The sequence below is a fragment of the Sphaerodactylus townsendi genome, linkage group LG07 (assembly GCF_021028975.2).
Source record: "Sphaerodactylus townsendi isolate TG3544 linkage group LG07, MPM_Stown_v2.3, whole genome shotgun sequence".
NCBI lineage: Eukaryota > Metazoa > Chordata > Lepidosauria > Squamata > Sphaerodactylidae > Sphaerodactylus > Sphaerodactylus townsendi.
The window spans coordinates 46,035,300-46,056,699 of record NC_059431.1 but is presented as its reverse complement, the minus strand read 5'-3'; the positions used below and the strand labels follow the sequence as shown (position 1 = coordinate 46,056,699).

The following is a 21,400-nucleotide window of genomic DNA, read 5'->3' as shown; positions in this document are numbered from 1 at the left end:
AGTGTCCCAGAATGATTTAAAATGGGCCCATGCGCTTTGTCTAGATTTAGGTAGGGCTGCCAACTCCAGCATGTGGAATTCCAAGAGATTTGGGAACACTTCCTGGGCTGGGTGTTTCTTTTGAGAGGAGCTAAGTGGGGGATAGGATACCACAGAGTCTGCTTCTAAAGCTTCATTTCCCCCTAGGAGAAACTGATCGCTGCAATTTGCTGGGCCATTGTCATTCCGGGAGAACTCCCGGTCCCACCGGGAGACTTTTCACCCTAAGCTCAGGCATCTGGCTTCACGACCCTTGCCGGGAAGTTGACGGGTGTGTGTGAGAGAGAGCGAGACATAATGTGAATGGAGGCCGGGTGATCCTGCGGGGCGGGGCGGGGCGGGGGGGGGGAGCTTCTGGCTCCAGCAGCCTCCCCCCGGTCCTTGCTCAGCGTGACCCCCGAGGCTTAGTGTGGGGGGCGGGCAGAAGGGCTTCTCCTTCCCCAGGCCGGGCCCGCCAGTGACGCGCTGCTCCTTCTGTCTTGCAGGGACGGAGAGGCACGAGCTGACCTCGTGGAGGAGCTTCCCGTCGGTCTTCCGGTTCTTGGGCGAGGCGCTGGAGGCGAAGCACAGCTCGGCCAAGGGGGCTCCGGCGCGGCGCTCGCAGAGGATCCGCCCCGAGGAGCTGTAGGGCGCTCCCTCCGCCGCCGCCGCCGCGGCCCCTCATTAGATTGTTTTCTCCGGAGAGCAGAGGGTCGCCGTGTCTACATCCACGTAGCGTTTTGCATTATTTCTAGATGAGCGCAGCTGTCAAAGCAATCTAGGTTCGCCGGTTGTGCTTCCTGTGGGCCGCAGCTCGCGTCGCCGGCTGCCCGTCAGGGCCCAGATTAAGGCTGACAGCAGCGGCGCGCGGCCCAGCCCGCCCCACCTCTAATTGCCCTGACAGCGGCCGGCACCGAGCTGATGGCCGCCGCCGCCACGCCGCCCCGGTCCTAGCGCCCGCCACTTCCCTTCCCACCGGAGCTGCAGCCCCTTCGCCTGCATTTTTTAAAAAGACACCACCACCACCCCAGACCTCAGAGCTCTGCAACTGGGTACCCCCCCCCCCCTGCGCCCACCACCCTCGCCCGTTTTTAGGCTTTGGACTGAGTTTGCTTCCACGCTTTGGGCGGGGCTTCTTGCTCTGTTTTGCAAGCCCCCGGGCCGGCATCGATAGCTGCGAGGCGCCCCGGGGGCAGCGGTCCTGAGCTGGGCCCTCGGAGGCATCGGCGTGGAGAGCCGCCGCCGCCCCTCCGAGGCGCCCGAACAAAAGGCTGCCGCGCTTTGTTCGCCCCTCCGGCCCCTCCGAGGCTGCCTGGGTTTAGCCCGGGACTCCGCGCGGGGAGATGCCAGCGACTAATCCCACGGAGGCTTTTGCAAACCGGGACCTTGGCAAGGACGTCCTTTGACACTCTCTCTCTCCCTCCTCCCGCCCCCCTGCGTGTTCTGCTGAGCACTCGTTTGCTTTGGGGCTCCCGGGGTTGCTGAGTCATTTTTAAACTACAAAGTGAAAAAGACGCCTTCGCAACAAATACACTGTAGATCAAATGCCAGGGGGGGGGGGGGGGGTGCTGCTGTTAGTTGGTTGAAACCTTTATTTTTTATTCCACCAGAATATCTATTTTGTGACAGATTGGTTTCCTAATGTCTTTGTTTTTAAATGCTGGAGGGTATCCAGACAGGGCACCTGACTCCCCGTCCCCCTTTTCCCCCTCATCTGAGTGGGAAAGACTTGCGGAACATTTCCTCACCTGCTGAAAGGGGAAGGCCCACACTGAGGGGGTGTTGGGGAGCTGCACTTCTGGTTGGGAAGGCACCCCACTGCCTTGAATGTCATTTGGTAGCAAGTTCTACCTGAAGCCACTGACGTTTCAATGCCTGGAGTCACTGTGAAAAAATACTGAGAGCAAAAAAAAAAAAATCACTGCCATCACTAAAACTTTTATTATTAGCCAGATTATTTCGTTTTCATATTCCTTCAATTTCCAATCACTCTTAATGACTCGCGGCTTTTTTTCAAGTTCAGCATAGGCCTAAATCGCATAGTCTGTCACTGAATGTTTTCCAAGAGTCCTCACATTGAATGAATGCTGCCTTCCTACCCTCACCAGCACAGAATTAAAGCCTAAACTGGTTACCAGTGAAGACCATGGGGGGTGGGGACACCTGAGGCCAGCCACCCACTTCAAAGCTCTGTGCAGACCCCAGGGACAGCCCTGCCCACAATCCAGTGTGCCATGGAGCGTTGCACAGAATAAAGAGACATCCATTGCTTTAAGGTGGTCTCCTGCAGGAAGCCATCCAAGTAGACTGGGATCTGTGCCTTCTCTGCAGCAGCAAAACATGGCTGGCTCCCAAGTAGGTGGGCTGGGATATTCATTACTACCTGACCTTACCCAGAGGTTCCCTTAATGTGGTCTGTTTTCTTTGTTTCACCTGTGAAGTGATAGGAACAGAGAAATAAAGACAAGAGTTCGCTTTGGGATTTTTAGTGGGCTGTACACAATTTAGCAACGTGGCAACTGGAGAGTGGATTGCAGGAGATGGGGCCTGGAGAGTGGATTGCAGGAGATCCTGCTGTCCTTCAGCCAGACTTTTCAATACCAGAAGTGACAGGGATCTCCAGCTGTGATCTTTGCGGGCAGATCCCCAGAGCCAATGCATTCCAGTCCTGTTGGAGCTTTCGGATTCCTCTTTAGCTCAGAGGATCACAATGTGCCAGAGCTGGACTTTGGGCCAGTGGGAGTTGGTGTGGGTGGTCTGTGACCTGTAAGTGTGCAAGATTTCTCTTCCTGAAGCTGGGCCTCAATTCACACCCCACCCCCACCCACATGAGTATTCCAGCCACTGGTCTCCCCCTCAGTCACTATCCCCTGGCATTATGCCTACCAAGGTAGGGTGCCTGGTGGGGGCAGGGGCTGTCTTCTCCTCCACTGATTTCCATCATATTTAGGAAATCTTTGGCTTCTTTCTGGAGTAAAGGAGAGGCAATCCTTGGTCCTCCTCAGGACTCATAGGAAAGCCTTGGGGCTTTGCAAAGTGCCAAACCTCCCCAAAGGCCTCTGACCTGAGAGGCTGACCCTCCTCCTGCCGGCCCAGGCACCCATCCACCCACATGCACACACACTTTTACTCCGCTGGGGCCTAGTTTGTGTTTTGTTTGTGTGTTTTTTTCCCCTTGCTGCTTTTGGACCGAATTGTAAAGCACAGGGGGAGGGGGAGGGGTTGCTCTCTTTTCTGTTTACACTGAACCAATAAAAGATGGTTTCTCTTAAAAGAGGTGAGTGTGGCTTCTTTGTGCCTGGTCTTGCTTTTATTTTGTTTGCTTATGTTATTGATAGTCTGCCTTTCTCGGGGACTCAAGGCGGATTGGCCATAGTGAGCAGCAGAATCTGTAACATGGGACATTCAATAAAGAAGATGCTCGGGGGTTTAGAAGTCTGGAATCAACCAGAAATCTAAAAAGATAGAACTGAAAAGCAGCAAATGTTAACATGACCCAAACTGGTGCAAAAATTACATAACAGAATGTTGCTTCCAGTAAGCTATACACAGCAATATACATCACAGTCCCTAATCATTTATCCAAGTTAGCCTGTGGGTGATTCGGCACAGGCTCAAAAGAATGGGTTTAGGCTCTTTTTAAAAGCGTTTTGAGGGATAAGTTCCCACAGGACTCACCACCCGAGTGCTTCTGACCCATTATGTTTGCCTGAATCCATGTTTGCCTGAATCCGAGTTAAACTACGGCAAGCAGGAAGAGTTTTATGCCCATCCCTTTCCATCCACCATTATGGTGGACTCCTTAGGTGGCTGTCATAACAGTGGATTCTCTAATAGGTAGTCACCCTGTGTGCCATAGGTGGGTGGGTGGGGATTCTGGGGGTGGGGGGTGGGATGGATTTTCAGGGGAGGGGATTCTTGACTGTTGAGGTTCACATGGAACCATGTTTCCTGTGTGAACCCAGCTGCCTCCTTCCACTAGGATCCCAGTGATCCTGGCTGGCCCCTGTACCCTCCATGAAAAAGGCAGCACCAGTAACATGGGTTCATGTAACCCGTTTGAGTTGCCTGTGCAGAATCAGACTATGACCCATTTTGTACAATGCAGCTCTATTAGCTTTGCAAAAAAGCCCTCTTGAATCATTCAGTTTTGCATAGTTTGAAAGTCCAGACAGTGGGACGCTTGCTGGCCTCCTGGGGCAAACCACAGGCCTCTTGGCCAGCACAGCTGTATTCCGTCCTTATCATTTTTGCTAGGCTTGAATCCCGCAGGAGGCAGATCCAAGCGGCACACAAGATTATTCAACTCTGGCTCCAAGCAACTATGTGAAGCCCCTTGCCCAGCTGCTCTTTGGGCTGCATCCTGTGGGAGAGCCACAATGTGAAGAAGAGCTCCATAAGATGAGACATCACCTGAACTAATGACTCAAAGCCTGCAGGTACACTGACCAGAGATTCCTCCCTTTTAAAGACTTTTGGGAAAGGGTACTGTGGCCAGTTTGGGGAAAAAGGAGTCTAATTCCCTCAAATGCTGGGGGGGGGGCACCCTTCCACGGGAAAGGGAGCCCTTTGGACTGCATCTTTTGTGCTGACTGTGGGCTAGGCTCCCCTGGCAGCACTTGGGCCAAGCTGCACCATCCACCCCACCGGTAACCGAGATCCAACTAAATGCTTCTTGATGGAGTGTGTTGATGGTAGGCCCCTTAAATTTAATGGAAGTGGGCAGCAACTCAAGTGCTCCGCCAGATAAAATAGTGGAAATGCTTTCTCAGAGGAGTGGAAGAAGAGATCTTTCTCATTACCTCCACGCCACAGAAGACCCCCCCCTACAAATTCTTAATTCTCTGGCATGACTGTTTTGGAGGCTGGCCAAGAGGGTGCTCCTGAATGGCCTCCCTCCTTCTGCTGCCCCAGGGGGTCCATTAACCCTTCTCCCCTCCCCCCCATTGGTAAGGGAGATGGAAGGGATGCGCAACAGTGATCGTAAATTGCTGAGGGGTGGGGGGAGAGAAGGCAGGTGTGCCCCTCACCTCGTCGATGAACAGGGATTGCTGAATAACTTGCCCCCTTCAAAACCTTTCAGCTTTTTGCTCACCATCTGATCTGAGAAAGTAAAAAAAACGGAGTGTCAGTTATGGCCTTAAAGCACACTTTGGAGGGATAAATGTTGGTTTAATTGATTCCTTTGGATCGATGGTTTTAAGGTTGCACACCACTGGGCTTGTCACATCTGGATGGCTTCGGAGGCAGCCAAGAGGTCTGGAATGAACCCGCTCCACTGTCAGCACAGCCAGACACCGAAAGGAACAGGGGGAGGGTGGAGAGAGGTGGGTACAGTCATAGCAGCACACAGACAAGTTTCAGAAAGGGGCGGTGTTGGTCTGCAATGGAAGGATTCCAGTCCAGTAGCACTTTAAAGACCAATAAGAGTTTCGGAGGATGAGCTTTCAATATGCTCTCTTCGTTCAGGTATCTGATAATGGGAGCTTTGATTGTGGAAAGCTCGCACACATAGATTGCTGGTATTATCTGAGCAATAACAATTTCTGCATTACTCTTACTGGCTGAATCCACCTACCCTCCCAAGATGAGATGGTGTGTTGTTATCGTTCTGATCATTAGTTCAAAGACAAAGGGGGAAGGCTAGAGTTTCTCAGAACTGTTACTTGGGCAAACGACTACTGAAAGCACCCCCCTCCCCCCCAAAAAAGTGGAATTGCCCTGCAGTTTAGATTACAAAGAAGAAGCTAGAATGCCCTCCGGTTAGGGGAGTTTAAACTGAATGCTCACTTATGAACTTATCTGCCTTTGGGCATCTATTTTTACATGAGAAGGAGTAATTCCAACATTTACGTCTTTAAACCAGCTATCCAGTCACAAAAATAATTTATAGGCAACCAGCCCCTCCAAAGGTTAGTCCTTAAAATGCTCCCATTTTATAGATGGGTAACTGAGGCTGAGAGCCCAGCCACAGACTCTTCTCTTTTGCGGGAGGGGAATCTGTTTGGGTTGATAAAATAGGGGGACTAAAGCCCGGCCGTTTATCCAGCTCAGCACTTCCGCATCAATAAGCAATGTGACACGGATTCCTAACCAACTAAAGTGGGACCTCAAGGTATTTATTTTCTCCAAAGCGGGTTCCTTCTCCCTCCTCTTCATTTGGTTCTCAAACGAAACTAACAACTGTCATTAGAAGGAGATCGTTTGTGCTCCAGTGCTCAATTTTCCATTCGGGCTGAATTAAATCATAATGATAAAACCCAGATCTGCTAAAGAACGTGGGAGTAGCCCTCTGCAGGTCGGGCGAGAATCGCCGCGTTAATTGTTGACTGGGTCCCCAACGTGTGAAAGAGGAACTTCCCCAAACTTTGTAAGCACGGCCATGGCGTCCAGCCACCCCCTCCCCCGCCATTTTCACTTTTCTCTCCAGTTTCGGATTGCGTGTGTTTGTGAGCATTTCACCAGATCAGTGACAGCTCTTTATTTGCATAATTATATGCTCTGGTCTGAAGAGAAAACTAACCTCCACATTTCATGGGTCACCAAACTGCGACAATCAATGTTTTATCACGTATGCTAAGCAAAACCTAAGAAGCTATATGAAGTTTCTTGGGGAGTTTTTACTCAGAAAATTAAAGACGCGGTGCCTCTTCAATGGAGGCAAACTCTTTCCAAGCTCTTTGTAACCGAGTTCTGTTTGAAGGAGTGAAACTAGAGATTAACACGGAGATCTAGGGATGGGTTTTGGGCGAGGGGGGGGGGAGGTGCGAAAAAGAAAAATCCTCAAGCATGACTTCCCAGCTGATCTCCCAAAAGGAGCTCGGAGGCATTTCCCCACTTGCTGGATCCAAATACTGGAAGTCGAGTTTGCTGCGAGAAGGCGAAGGATGCGCTCGTGGCCAAAGCAGTGGGGAGGCTTGTGGGACGTGTGTGTGTGTGTGTGTGTGTGTGTGTGTGTGTGTGTGTGTGTGTGTGTGTGTGTGCGTGCGCGCGCGCGCGCGCCAAACTGGCAGGGGGAAGACTAGAGGTACACTTGCTCGGGGTCCAGGGGAGAGTGGGTCAAGCCTGTATGGTCTCCTTATGCAGTTTCACAATTAAAATAGATTTTGCCCCTTTCCAGGCTTTGTGTGTGTGTGTGCTGTGCGTTGTGCAGTACACACGGAATTTATATTTGGGCCTTAAGGAAGGGTGAAAGGTTAAGAAGTATAGATGAGATACTGTATTTAAAATAAAATGTGACTATTACTCAAATCTCCACCCCCTCCCCCACTCAAAACAAGGTTTGCGTGGCCCATCAATGCCTAATGATCTCCTGTTACCGTTAGGATGGAGGAAGTCTGAATTTTGGATCTGGTAAACATGAGTTGTTGGAGGAAAGGGACTGGGGGCATGGGGGGGACTGACCAGGAGCCAGCAGGACAATGGGGGAAAGTGTGGACTCCCCAGGACTGCAATGGGCTTAGTAGCGTCAGGTGTTTCTGAGGAGCAAAAGCAGCCAGGTTCAGTGCGACCTGAGCTGAGCAAAGAGAGATCTGCTGGGCCCCATTCCTATGGGACTGCCTCAGGAGTCGATGCTCTGCCTTGACTTCTCTGCAGATCTGGGAAGGCGTTTTCCTGGAGTTTCCAGGTCTCTTTCCTAACCCTTTCCCCTATGCTTCTTTGGCCAAGGCCGCCTAAAAAGAAGATGAAGCTGCGAGTGCGTCCGAATCCAGTATGGAGAGCAGGCAGAGGCTTTCTGCTCTCTTTCTGTCCCATTAGTTTGGCTGGAAGGGTATGTGAGGGTGTGGGTGTGGAGGGAGCGACGACCCGCGATGACTGCCTGGTAGGAGCCCCATTCAGTGGATGAGCCTACGAGGCCCTGCTAGCAGCTTCCCATCGCCTCTTCTTCTGAATAGAGGCCAAGAGCACCTGCCCTTGGCACCCGCACCCGCCCCATCACTCCCCGCACTCCTCACTGGAAGCACATCTGGTTTTCCTTTAGAAACCATAAACGAGCAAGTCCTCAGCAAGAACACGGCCGCGGCTGCCGAGGGCCTGGAGAAAAGCGCGGCTGCATCAGGTTACCTGGCCCTGGCAGGCGCGGGCTGACTCGCCCTGAGAAAGGGGAGACCCCCCTGGTCTCTCCCCTCCTGGTCACCAGAGCCTTTGCCTAGACCAGTTTTCGGGGACAGGAACTGCGTGTCCGCAGACAAACTTGCTTCATTCTTAGAAGCGATGGGAGAAGGAGAGAGCGAGAGAGACTGGAAACTTTCGAGCCTTTCTTCTCTGCAATTTGTATAAGGTCTTTTTTTTATTACTGCATCTAATTGTACTAACAATCCCCCCACTCCTAATATCCAACATTTGCTTTCAAAATCCTGTCTTGAAGAAGCGCTGATCCAAATGGGCAAAGTGATTTCCACCTCTCTTTAGGATCACCAAAGCATATTGGAGACAACTGTGTTTTTAGCAAAGCTGATCTCTGGGTTTCGAGAGGGTTCATGGGGATTCTTTCTTTCCACTCCTGGCTCCATATAGCTAAAATAATTATGACGAAAACAATGTTGCTACAGCAACTTAAAGAACCCTCATGCAAACACCAATAGTAAATAAAATCAAGTCAGCGACTGTGACGGGTTGTGTGAACGAATCTCTCTTTTTCATCTCTCTGCCTTTGTATAAGATTAATTCTTTTACAAGTATGCAGCTGATTGTTTCACGTTCTCTCTCCAAAGTAATATTATCTGAAAAGTTTACAGCAATTTTGCATTAATTCCTATAAGGGGCATTTTTTGGTAGGGATCAAAGCAACAATTTCCAGGGAGCTTCAAATAGAATAAGAGGAACTAAGTGAGAAATAATAATGTAATCACTGGTCATTGATCATGCTCTCATTCAGCTGAAAACGTAATTTGCGGATCGCCAAAGACATTTTAAAGTTGTGCCACCCGTCCTCATATGAGTATAGCAACTGGCTTCAGGTCCCTCCAATGCTTTGCAAGCTTGCCTATCCCGGAGGAATACTCTATCTACGGTTTCATGTCCTTAAATATCTGGTTGCTAACAGATCAGATTGTAGGTTTCCTTTTGTTAACCGCCCATAAAACCGTGAGGGTAAAAAGTGTGAAATTTGCAAGTAAATCTGACGTTATCGACGCAGTCTTTCAACTTTCTTTTCACCTGTTCCAGTTAGAGCGGGAAGTTATTCTTTTCTCCTCACTTTCCTTCACCAAAGTTAGCTTCTTACAAAGAATTTAGAAAACAGAAACATCAGGACGACTGAGCAAGGGGGGGGGGTTAGTGGCTCTTTGCTTTGTTGCGGGGGTCGCAACAAGTTTTGACAGACAAACTGAAGCTGGGACAGCCGATTTCCCCGGAAAGCGAAGCAGAGCTGGAGCTGCTCCAGCCACTCCCGGTAGCACCATGGACAGCGCCTAGTTCTGCGCTCACTCTCGGCCCCCGATGCGCCTCTTGCCTCGCCCACGCCACAAGATCCCACTCCCGGGGGAAACTGATCCGGGAGCCCACGGTTGACTTCCCTCCCCCTAGCACCGTGGAGGAGCTGCAAGTTCCTTCCTCTTTCCTCCTTCTCCGGCGACCCACCCGATGTACTCTTCCGGCTTGATCCACTGGCATTTTGCCGTTCCTATTTCTTTTTCACTTACTTACTAAGCCGCCATCACCCCCGCCTCCATTTCTTTTGCCACGATTCCAAAAGTGCCCACTCGTGGCTTCCTGACTGGTTTGGTCTCATTTGCTGTGCACATGGAGCGTGTGCGTGCGGGCGTGCATGTTGTCCCCCCCTCCAACCTTCTTGAGCCGATCCTGGTTCGCCTTGCACAGAGGCTACACTAGGCGAGCCAAGATTATCCTGACCTGCAGCAAAGTCTATCCTTACTTCTTCTCTGATGCGCGTCCACTCTGCGCAATCTTACTCCCAGACAGCTGGTTAATTGCAGCCCCCAGAGAGGCACCCCAGAGCCACGGCCCCACCTAAGAGCTGAAGTGTCTGACAGCAACTCACTTGACAGCCCTGCCTGCCTCACTCCCCCCTTGTCCGTCACCCCCTGCTCAAAGGTCGGAGATTCTCTGCCTCTGCCCCACAACTTTACCTCGCCCCTGCAGTCGCACCACCTGCTGAGATCGACGGGGACTTTAAACCCTGCTCATTTTCTTCTTCTTCTTCTGTTAGGTTATGCATTGGGCGGCGGCGGCGGGGGAGGGGAGTTGATTGTCTCTTTTCTTTCTCTTTGATCACATCTCTGTCGTTTTAGCAAACAACCTGGAGCCTTACAGCTTGTAAAGTCAAGCTATTTACGTGTTCCCTGTTAGAATCCAACGCGGTGCTGGTTGCTCATTAAGAACGCGGCGCTCTCAGCCTTTGGCGCGCCCGTGATCAGGAGCCTTTACATTCACTTCTCTGATCAAATCCAAAGTGTGAAAGTGATCAAGGAGCTGCTGGGGGAGTTTAAAATATTCGGGGTTTTCAGTTTAACCCCCGCCCCCAATTGAACAACAACTAACAAAAGTTGCAGACCTCCAAACTTCTAAGCTAGAAAAGTAACTGCTCAGAAGGGCGTTTGGGGCTTTAGAAGAGCCAGTCTCTCCCCAGGACCACCCCGGTCACAAAGACATCAGATCGAGCTCCACGAAGCGGTTCTTTAGGTGTGCGTTTCGCGGCTTTGTCTGCAAAGATGTCCTTTTTATCTGCCTGCCTAATCTTTCAGACGAGACTTGCTTATGAAAGGGCTCCTTTACAAGATCAAAATTATGCGGTTTCTTGCAGCCGTTTACCGGGCAAGTTATAAAGGAGAAACAGGCCAGTCTCCCGTCTTATACCGGCAGTTCCAGTGCCGAGATGAATTATTTCCTTCTCCTCCCACCTGTCGGCAGAGTTTCTCTTTCCCCCGCCCCCGTTTCTCACATGAGGAAGCAAAACAGACACTGAGGGATCGCCCGGACCCTCTCCTCTTGATCTTTCGCGGCTCTCCCAAAAACACCTAAGGGAAGGGACCCCTTTCCTCCAAACCAACCAACAGCCGGCGGGGCAAGGGCGGGAGTCGCTTTCGTTGATGTGAGCGGCACCCTCAAAGTCGAATCCACGCCACTGAACTTTTAATTCGACAACCTGTTGAATCGGCAGAACTTTGGAATTCCCTTTTGCAGAACTTTTCCCAACACAGCGCCTTTATAGTCTGATTCGAGTTGATTCACGATTGTAATTGGCATTGTTGTGATGGGCAAAGGAAACACGAAAGCAATTTTGTCTCTCCCTTAGTTTGCGATTTTAAAGTGAACAAATGGGCCAAGATGCAGTTAGATGTTTGCATATTGAGAAGCAAGACGCTAAGGGGGGTGTCGTTAGGATGTCTGCTTACTGGGAAATGAAATATTTGTTCCTTTCTTTGATCACATTCGGGTTTCCTAAAGCGTTTGCCCCGCCGGCTTTACAAATAATTCCTTGCTTCCAATTTGACACTAAATCTTAATGCCTCAGTTGGTACGCATTCCTCTTTCTGCCCGTGGTTTTGCTTCTGTTTATGGGTCACAGTTTTTCCTATGCATTTATGAGGAGTAGTGTTAAAATTGGTTTTAATAGGGGTCATACACAAAATATTGCAGTCTAAGAAAACAAGACTGCAAGGCAGGGGGAATGATATTTCTCAATGAATTCTTTCTCAATTATCCCCCCACATCGGCTTTTGGGTGTCAGTGTGATTATGTTCTTTTTCTCTTGTTCCTGTCAGGAGCTGAAAAACCTCTTCCCTCTCTTTCTCCCTCTCTTACCTCCTCTAACCCCTCAAAGTCGTTCGAAATTACTTTTCTTGTCTTTTGGCCATTTGTCAACGCGAACAGTACCTGGGCTATCTAGTTAAACGGAATTGTTTCGTGTACATCATAGGGATATAAAAAGACTCCTCAGCAGAGTTTTCTGGGGATCAGTAGGTGCCCATAAATGTCCAAATGCCCGTGGGGCATTTATAGGGGCAAATAATCAGGTTTGCAAGTAATATTCTGGCAGAAAGTTGCAGAATCCTTATGATAGTCCTCCAGTTCATTTTTTTTTAAATCAAACATTGTCAAGAATGGTCAGTTTTAGGCAGGATTCGGGAACCCCGGGGCTGACCTGAAATGCTGCTGTTTACTTCTGCTCCGGTCATATTTCTGCCCCAGAGTAGGCATCATCTATCTGTCCATCCATCCACTCATATACATGATGTGACAAATCTATTTCCTTGTCAAAATGCTGTAGCTCTTATTTTCTACGAGAGCTTCTGCCTCCATTTCTCTCCCCCCCCCTCCCCATGGAAGTGAACTTTGAAAAAGCAGAACTCCAAAATATATAAAGTGACACTCTCCGCATTTTATTAATCTTGATCATTTTGATTCCTTGCACAGTAATACTGATCTTGATTTGGGACTCCCCGAAATATTTCTGATATGCTCCACTGGTCTGATAACTGTGCTACTCAAAGTACCGTGGTGGGGGAAGAAGGGGGCGGACGGTGCCCTCGAAGATTCAGTAGACCAGCTCGGCACTTTTTCTAGGGCAGTTTTGCCCTGCCAAAGGAGGAAGAGATTCGTCAGTTTTTCAAGCACTGCTCTTCCGAATAGCTCTCACCTGCCTGCTGCTAATGAAACAGATCCCTGGGCGATTTGAATGGCTGAGCGTGTGTGTGAGGCGAATCAAAGCCAAGGCAGGGTAGGTACTCCAGCCAAGAGGAGATAAGGCAAGGCGAGGCAGCGGAGGGTCCCTCTGCGGAAGAGGGAACTCTCCCTGTAGGTGACACTGGAACCGCAACCCAAGAGCCAAATTCTGCAGCATTTCAGTTTCTCATTATCAGCTTTCAAGTCCGCTACACAAGAAGCATTTCTGAACTTAATCCGGAACATCTGGCTGCAACAGTAGCACATTTTTGTGTGTGCGCGCGCGTGCGGTTTGGAGCTGATCAAGTTGTAAATTTTCCGCCTTGGGTTTTCAGCGCCTCCTAGTTACAGCCTAACACTTCGAGGTTGTACAAAAGCTCTACATAAAAGGGGGAAAATGAAATAATAGCCATGTAATTTATCAAATGTTACCAGTCACACCAAACCAACCCATTTCCCCCCTTGAGCTACTGATAAGGAAGATCGTAAATTTTGGGGCAAACGAGTCAGAATGGAAAATGCAGCAAATTGCGCCTACAAATTCCATTTAGCAAGATTCCACAACTCATCTGTTCTTTTAAAAATTATAAATATAAGTTATCAGTATTTCTATAAGCATGATAAGGACAATATTGTCGGACTTGATTGTGTTAATAAAACTTTCAGAGTTCTTTTATGGACAGAGATTTGCCATGGAATGAATGCCAAGTCATACAATCAATATAAACGGCTGAGTCTTTTAAACTCCCAAACGGTCTTCTGAATTAACTGAATACACTTATAGAGCCCAGAGGGTAATTCCTACAGAGTAATGCTAAAATTTAGGAACTAATGAATAGAGCCCCACCCCCACCCCCAGCTTCAAAATTCTATAAAAGATAAGACCTGTCTTGGATTTTTATGACTTTTTAAAAGTTTAAATCTCTCGGAACTGTTTTGATCCATACGTGACGGGGGGAGGAAGCTTCAATTTATGCTGCATTCATTCAGTTGCAAACTTGTCTCGCATCCCCAATTTTTGTTGAATCTTGCGAACACAAATTAACTACATTTTGGCCTAGTTGGCCATCAAGCACCTCCCTTCCCACACAAACCAAACAAAAAAAATCCCAACATTAAGTAGATTACAACATGATTACAACAGGAATTGTCGGAGTAGATGGCACGGTTCATATTTTGCGGCTGAGCTGCCTTTTATTTTCATCGGGATATTTATAGGCTCTGGGTAATTCTTCATATTATTTTATTAGCACTTCTTGGCTGGGACCACGATGCATTTTTTTCCCTCCAGAAAGAAGAGAGCAAAAATCTGATTTCTGTGGCGGTGGCTGGAAGGGAGGGGGATGAGAAAAGGGCCGTTTCAGTTCTGAACCGGGATGTCTTGAAAGAGACAGCGCCATCTAGCAAACAAATCGAGAATCAAAGGCAAGAAGTCAGAGAGGCCCCTTCGGGCAGTCAGAGAGAAAGCCGAAGAGGGAGAGACAGAGCCGAAGTAGGAAACTTACACTCCCGCGTCAGTTTCACCTGGACTGAGCGCTCTTCCCCCCCAGCAGCAGACAACCCACACCCAGTCAAGTGTTGGGAAGTCTGTCCCCTTCCCCTGTCTGCTTCTGGAGGAACAGCTCTCCTTTCCCCCTCCCTTGTTTGCTCTTCTGCTTATTAGACTCTCCAACTCTTCCTTAACCAAGGCAAGATTCGAGCACTCTCCGGTATTTATACGCTCAGGACAGGTACATCCACCTGGCTGGCATGCAGTAACCTTCAGCGCTCTTTATCTCCACCCAGCATCTTTAAAGCAGGGTGGGGGGAGGGGGAAGTCATCCTGGGCAATAGAGAAAGGACATCCCGTCCTTCAGCTGTAGCCCTGGATCTCCCACCCCACTAGACAAAGCGATTTGCTGATATCACCGAATACGGGAGTGTAAACGCTCCCCTGAAACAGGAGTAGCCTCTTTGATCAAACTTGGATTTCAAATGGCTTTGTCGTTCAAGGAAAACAATCCCCTCCAATATGTATTTTCTTGTCTTTCATAGGACTGCAAAACAAAGGCAAGGGTATATTCCACCTTCCTTGCTCTTTGATTAGTCATCTTTTGTTTTTCTAACTTTCAGGATATCAAGCCAGAAGGAAAGAAAAGGAGGGAGGCAGGGAGAGAAGGAAACCAAATAAACCAGCTCTGAGTTTTTGAAAGCGATGTTTACATTAGTTCTGCAAAATTAAACAGACACCAAATGATTTTGCTGGAAAGGAACAGTAACCATTCCGCGAGCGCCTTGAAGGTTCCGTAATGAAGAGGAAACATCATAAAGGCTTCATCAAAATCTTCCCCCGTGTGTTTGGTTAAAAAAAAGACCCAGACAAACAACCTGCTCCTTTGCCCCAGAGGTCTTTATGGGCACCTGCCTGCAAACGTTCATTGCACAGTTTCAGGCAGCCCAAATGTCAGGGATCGCTCTTGTCACGCCGTTTTGGGGGCTTTGGGCTTCAAAACATCTCCCTGGGACGAAGCTGCCCTTCAAAAATTATTGTTATTGTGCTAGGGGTCCGCCCCCCTTCCGGGGTCCCCCTCCCTCCCTCAACTGGCCGACTGTATTTGGAATTTTTTTATTTTTAAAATTCAGTACTGAAAGGTTTCGTTGGATGTCCCAGCTTTTCCCCGATCCTTTCGGCGGTGCGCTTCCCAGTCAATGAAAAAGACCTGGCCCCACAGTTTTGAATGAAGAGCGAAATTCTCCATTCTCGTTATCACTACAGGTCAGTTCTCCCAAGGAGCCGGATTTGGTAGCCTGCCTCACTGAATGAAAACGGAGGATTCGGCTCCACCACTCCCTTCTTTTGGCGGCCTGAACGTTTCGTTCTGTAGGATCCGTGGGAAGAAGGGCTGGGGGGGAGGGGGACCCTCTCCCGTTTTTGAAGTTCACTTGACAAACTGAAGAAGGTGTGTGTGTGGGGGGGGGGGGGCTCTGGCTAGCTGATCTCTTCGGGTGGCTCCTTCCACCGGCTGCCTCATCCTTCACATTGCCCTACCCAGGAAACCCGCTCCTCCGTGGGGTTCCCCAGCTGTTTAAACGAGCATTGATTTATTGCGTTTAAAAGTAAATTTACACACACGCCAACGTCGCTCGGTTTTGTTTCCCCAGACCCGAAGATTTATTTTCTACTTAGCGCCTTTCTGACAAACCGGTGTCCTTTAACTTTATTACACGTCGATGAGGAAATCTGTCTTCTTTCTCTGCCCCCCCACCCCCCGAATTTATGGCTCTTGTTACCTGGTTTGTGCGTGTGTGTGTGTGGGGCGGGGAGAGGTAGAAGAGAATTTCCCTGACAGCCAGAGCCGCTGTGCTCAGGAAAAGACACCCAAAAAGTGGCCTGAAGAAATCTCAGTGCAACCCGCAGGCCCACAGCTATTGGGACGGGGCTCAAGGACCAGGATTCCTCCAAAATCCCCATGATTTTTCGAAAGGGGGTTCGGGGGCGGCTTAATCCATTCGGAAGCTTTTTTTGCAAACAGGAGAGGGGGCAACCCGTGGTGAAGCAGAACCGATGGTTGAGGCGTCTGTAATGCTCCTCTGGCAAGCGAAATAAACCCTATGCTCCCCCCTCCCCCTCCCCCGCCCCATATCACGCTGCTGCCTTCCTTACCTCCGCGTAGTAAACCCCCAATTACCAGGCTCGGGGCTGGCTGATCTCAGGGGACTGGGCTGCACTTTGAAGCCGCGTTGCCGGTGCGCTTCATCTACGTTTGGGCGGCCTTTAGTTCTCATTAAAAGGCCACGGGCTTCTTTGCCCTGATCTGCGGGCTCCGCGCTTCATCTCGGCCCCTTGAAAAACAAAGTTCTTAACATCTTATCACAGGGAAGGAGGCGCGGGGTCTCTTCGGGGTGGGGTGAGGGGACCAAGCGGGAGGCAGAGAAAGAGAGGGAGAAGAGCACGGGCGGGGGGTGGTGGTGGTGGTGGTGGACTGATCTGGACAGGCGAGCCACAGCTATGTTAAAGCAGGCGCCTTGGAAGCAACGGGGCCGATTGTCGGGGCAACGGAGGAGCTCTTGAGCGGAGCCGCCAGAGAATAGCCCAGGGTCTGGCTCACCACCCCAGTTCTCCCAGTGGCCTCCCATAATCATTTCGCCGTCCGGCCAAGGAGGAAACTCTCCTTTTGCCACGCAGAAGGGAAGATGCTCAGGGCGGAGGCCGAGGAGAGCTTCTCGCCAGACACCCTTTCTTCCCGCCCCTAAATTCACAGGCCCGAGACAAAGACACCCTCCCCGGCATGAAGGGTGACCCCCCGCCAGGCTGGCCCACTTGTTGTCCAGCCGGCCAGAGTGGCTGAGACGCGAGGGCCCTCGCAAAGGGGATTTGGGAGGCTGCTCTGGGGAGCGGCTGGCCCTGCTGTGCCTGTGGAAGAGAGCGGCTGCATCCCGAAAGGCCATCTCCGCGCCTCTGATGGGCAAGGGACGGCTTGAAAATGCAGCCAGGATCCTGCCCCAAAGGGGCCAAGCCCTTGCCCACCCCCCTCGTCACATTAGGCGCATTTCTTTCTGGCTGCCCTTTGAATAGGGCCGTGTCACTCAGAGAGGGGAGGGCCCTCGCTTTCACCTCTCTCGCTCCTCGCAGGCGGGCGGCCTCTGGCTCTCCCCCTCCCCCCCACGCAGACCTCCAGCCAACGGGGGCCCAGGACCCAGCAAAGATCACGGCTTTCTCCTGACGCTCAGACGCTTGACGCGGCCTGGGAGGCTGTCGGCCCCAAACAGCCAGCAAGCAGCTGGGGGTGAAAGGCGGGCGCTTTCGCTCTGGGCTTCTCTGCGGGTGGGGATCTGATCCACACAGACACTTCTCCTGCTGGTACCAGGCCCAAAAGAGTTAGGGCTGGGAGCCCAGTTAAGAGGTTCTCAGAAGCTAGACCTCAGAATTGGAGTGACTCCTGCTCTCCTGTCTGCAGAGAGTGAGGATTGAGGCATAGAGGGGAGTCCTCTCCAGACATGGGGACAACGGAGCAATTCAAGGCAACCCCCCCCCCCCAATACTCAGAGATGTAAGCACGTCTTGCGGCTCCGGTCCCTGTGGTGGGCTTTCTCTCGGATGTGGCTAGAAAACCAGCCCTCCAGGACCCCCCAGGACGGGCTGCAGGCGCCTGCACCTGATGAGCTTCTGGCCAGACCATCTATTCCGAGGGCCTTAGACTAAGGTTTGGTCTCACTGCAGTGGACAGAGAAACAGGCTGCGGCTGCAACAGATCCTTTCCTCCCTGCGTGGGGCCTGCTCGGCCTGGTTCCCCCTCCAGCAGCCAAGGGCAGCTTTCTGCTTTGCGCGCAGAAGGGGAGAGTAGAAAAGCCTGCAGCCCGATCCATCAGTTACTTAAGCAGCTTTTCCTGTACCGTCCAAATCTACCCTCCTTTGTGACTTGACTAAATCCCAGGGATTTGGGTAAAGGAAGGGATCCGATCAGGCTGTGCTGAGTGACCCCGGGAGGCCAACATTTCGAGTTGCCGATAGATTTAGGGCGGGTGGGAGTTGCAATCAAAGAAAGGAGGGGCAAGGCCCCCAGTCTGACAGTTGCAGAAATCGTGAAGGGCCCCAACGGATCAAATCTCCCCTCCCCCCAGTCCCCTACCCCTGACCGGCTTACTCGGAAACTCGAGAGGCCGCTCCGCCCGCTCCAGGCGGCCAGGCCAGCCACCAGCTCGGGCTCTGCTTTCTGGTGGCCCTTTGCAAACGGAACCCGCGCCAGGGAGAAAATAAAACGCCAGTTAAAATGCTATTAAACCCCGCAGAAGGTGCAAGGCTCGCGCCTCGTTTCGCCTTGATATGCAATTAAATTACAGCAAATTCCTCTTTAAATAATATCGTTTGGAATCCTTCGCTAAGATTCAAGGATGTCTGAGGTTAAGTAGCTTTTAAAACGTCAGTTCTAAATGGCTTATGCAATGAATAGCTACCTTTAAATCCTAACACCATTATAAATACGCGATACATGTGGATGTCAGTTTATCTCTACATATTTCTTTTTCAAATGAGGAAAGCATTCATGATCATCATAATATAAAAAGCTCCTTGACATATTTTAGTTTAGAAAAGCAGATGTTAATTTTTCCTCGCTTCTCTCTCTCTCTCTCTCTCTCGCTCGCTCCCCAAGTCTTATTTTATGACCAACCCTGCTGGAAAGAAGCCAGCTCGATCCTCTTCGGTGCTCAATGACTAGTAGTCTGGGCGCATTATAGTCTTCGCAGTACAACTGAAGTACATCTTTCAGCAATAAAATAAACATTTGGGGAGGGGGAATTTTGTAACAGCAACCGAAATCCAATAAATTAGGGAATTGCTGTGAAATAGGAGAAGGGGAATGTTCTAGTGGGAGAGAGATCACACCTGAAGCCAAGGGGGGGGGGAGTATTTGGTGAGGATATTTGTTCAGCCTTAGGGCCTGCCCCAGTGTGTGTGTGTGTGTGTGTGTGTGTGTGTGTGTGTGTGTGTGTGTGTGTGTGTGTGTGTGTGTGTATTTTCTCTCTGAAACGAGGTTACAGAATGAGTGAGATCTGGTAGTGGCTGGTGGTCCTCCCTACACCAAGATCACACGATTCAGGGTCCCCCCCCCTCTCTCTTTAAAAAAATATTGGGAGGCTTCCCTGTGCCCTTCGGAGCAGCCCTCTTTAACTGCCCGGGGGTGGATGTTTTCTGCCATGCTGTCTCCAGCCAGCCTCCCCTTCCTCCAAAGTGATCAAGTGTAAGAATTCCCAGCGTTTTCTCTCTCCCCTCCCCCCTTCTCTTTTCGCCCCATTAACTAATATGTTTGAGAAAGGTTCTTGTTCGCACTGAGTTACACGGGGACGAGAACACATGGGAGGGCGGGAGAGAGAAGAAGAAGGGGGGAATGGAGCCTTCTCTGGCATAACAATTAACAGTATGTAATATTTATAGTTCCGCAATGTTTGCCATCAGGAAAACACACCCGCACAAACGCAACATTGGGGGAAGTTTAATAAACAGACACCCAGAGATTGATCAAATAGAATGAATAAACATGCCCGGATTATGCAGCCGCCTGCGGTCGGTCGGCCTGATCTCGGTTTAGGAGTAAATGGCCCTGGAATCGAGCTGGGGAGTGGGAAGGTGTGTGTTTGTGGGAGGTGGGTGGGTTCGGCGATTGGGTCCACTGCCGAAGGATACCACCTCCCACTTTAAACCCTCCTTTTGACTGGAGGGAGTCCGGCTGGGCCCTTCAATCACAAAAAGACTTCCAGATCCTCTGGATTCTCCATCACTCCCTTGGAGGAGCATTTAGGGGAGGGGGAGGGGGGGGCGTGTGCCTGCCGATATCTGCCTCGATGAACTCTGGGAGAAGGGCTTGCTTTACTTTAATTTACATGAAAGGAGGCGAATCAGCCCAGAGGCCAAATGGGACTGAGGCGACTGTAACAGCCCCTTCCCCAGTCCTCAGTGCAGGATCTGGCCGGCTGGGGCAGCGCCATCATCTCGAGCCATGTCTGCAGCGCCTCACCCGCCAACCGCGTGGATGGCCGCTAACCGAGGCTCTCGGCGGGGGCCCCGGGCTGGGAGATGCGGACCTCGTGGCCCGCCGCTGAGCAAGGGGTCGCCTCGACCAGCCGGGGCATCTCCAGGTTGCCGCGCAGCCCCCTTCTGGGAGCCGGCTGGAGAGAGTGGGCGGGGAAGCCCCGCCCCTTTGCCTGGATAGGCCGACTCGCAGTTGACGTCACAAGCAGGAGAGGAACTGAGCGAGGGGAGGGGAGGGGGAAAGAGCCCGCCTGCCTCTCCGCAGTTGTGAAGTTCAGATGGGAGGGGCGGGGGCGGGGGCGGGGGCGGGGGCGGGGAGAGGCAGAAGGGTCTGCTCGAAACTTGGGTCTTGCGAGGCGCTTCTCACTTGCTTCCCCCCCCCTCCCCCGCCTGGCATGATCTAGTGGAGATGATCCAGGGGATCCCTGCCGCTGGAGTCGGCCTCACTTTGTTGCTTTGTGCGTACCAAAATCGCGCTCCAAGTAAGCTTCCGAACACGAGCAGCTAAAGAGCCAAGCGAGCTCAAGTCGCCCCCCAACCCTGGCCTGAACAGACGGACACAGACAGACAGCGACGCCTGGAAGCCCCGCCACCTACACTCTCCTGAATTGGAGCTCAGATCGGATCTCCGCCCTCCCCCCCCCCCCCCCCCCGCCTCTGCGACAGGCCGGCTCCGGCTCCGGCTTCCCGCAACCTGCCATCCCAGCGCCTCCTCGGCCCTCGACTTCTCTCAGGAGGTCGCCTGGGGCTGGGGTGAGATTCGCCTTCCCACCTGGCCCGCACTCTTGCTCACATCCCCGCCCCCGCCCAGCTCCACATCCTTTGCCATCGGGGGTGCCAGCAGTGGGGGGAGTGGAGTGGGAGTGTGCAGTATGTGGTCCCCCACCCGCAATGATCACGGCTGGACACGCAGCAGTTACTTACTTTGGGAGCTGGCCTCGTGGGAGCGGCCTGTTCGCCTTCCTTCGGGTCTCTGTGCCGTGCCCAGACACTCCGCCCTGGCTGGCGGGACCTGCTTGGTCGCCACAGGCCTTGGACCAGCAGCCAAGACGTTCAATTAGCCCCCTTCCGCCGTCTGTCTCTTGCTCGCCCCCTCCCTTCGCAGGCGGCCTTCTCTTCTGCCGGCTGCCTGCCTGCCTCTTGCTATATTTTATCCCCAGACGAGGCGGGGGGGGGGGGGGGGCCTTAGGTGGCCGGGCGTTGCGGCCGAGTTCTTTGGGAGCAGGGAGCCGCGCCCCCGAAGGCTGG

General features: G+C 51.6%; 1 protein-coding gene and 2 long non-coding RNA genes across 7 annotated transcripts in view; 1 reads left to right on the top strand and 2 right to left on the bottom strand.

Moving 5' to 3' along the window:
* FAM172A (family with sequence similarity 172 member A) overlaps positions 1–3,292 on the top strand; it is a 273,126-nt gene extending 269,834 nt beyond the window's left edge. For 4 of the 5 annotated variants that reach the window (XM_048503746.1, XM_048503740.1, XM_048503742.1 and 1 more), the window contains one exon: positions 525–3,292. In XM_048503746.1, the coding sequence (XP_048359703.1) occupies positions 525–667 (143 nt within the window). In that variant the 3' untranslated portion in view covers positions 668–3,292. The remainder of the gene's footprint in view (positions 1–524) is intronic. The other variant, XR_007245075.1, reaches the window with a different exon arrangement.
* LOC125436593 overlaps positions 1–21,400 on the bottom strand; it is a 42,418-nt gene extending 21,018 nt beyond the window's left edge. The window contains exon 1 of the long non-coding RNA XR_007245086.1: positions 21,077–21,400. This is a non-coding gene — a long non-coding RNA (uncharacterized LOC125436593). The remainder of the gene's footprint in view (positions 1–21,076) is intronic.
* On the bottom strand, positions 12,342–17,011 carry LOC125436595. The gene is made up of 2 exons (XR_007245088.1): positions 16,289–17,011; positions 12,342–13,024 (listed from the first exon to the last, which is right to left on the bottom strand). It is a non-coding gene; the product is annotated as an uncharacterized LOC125436595 (long non-coding RNA).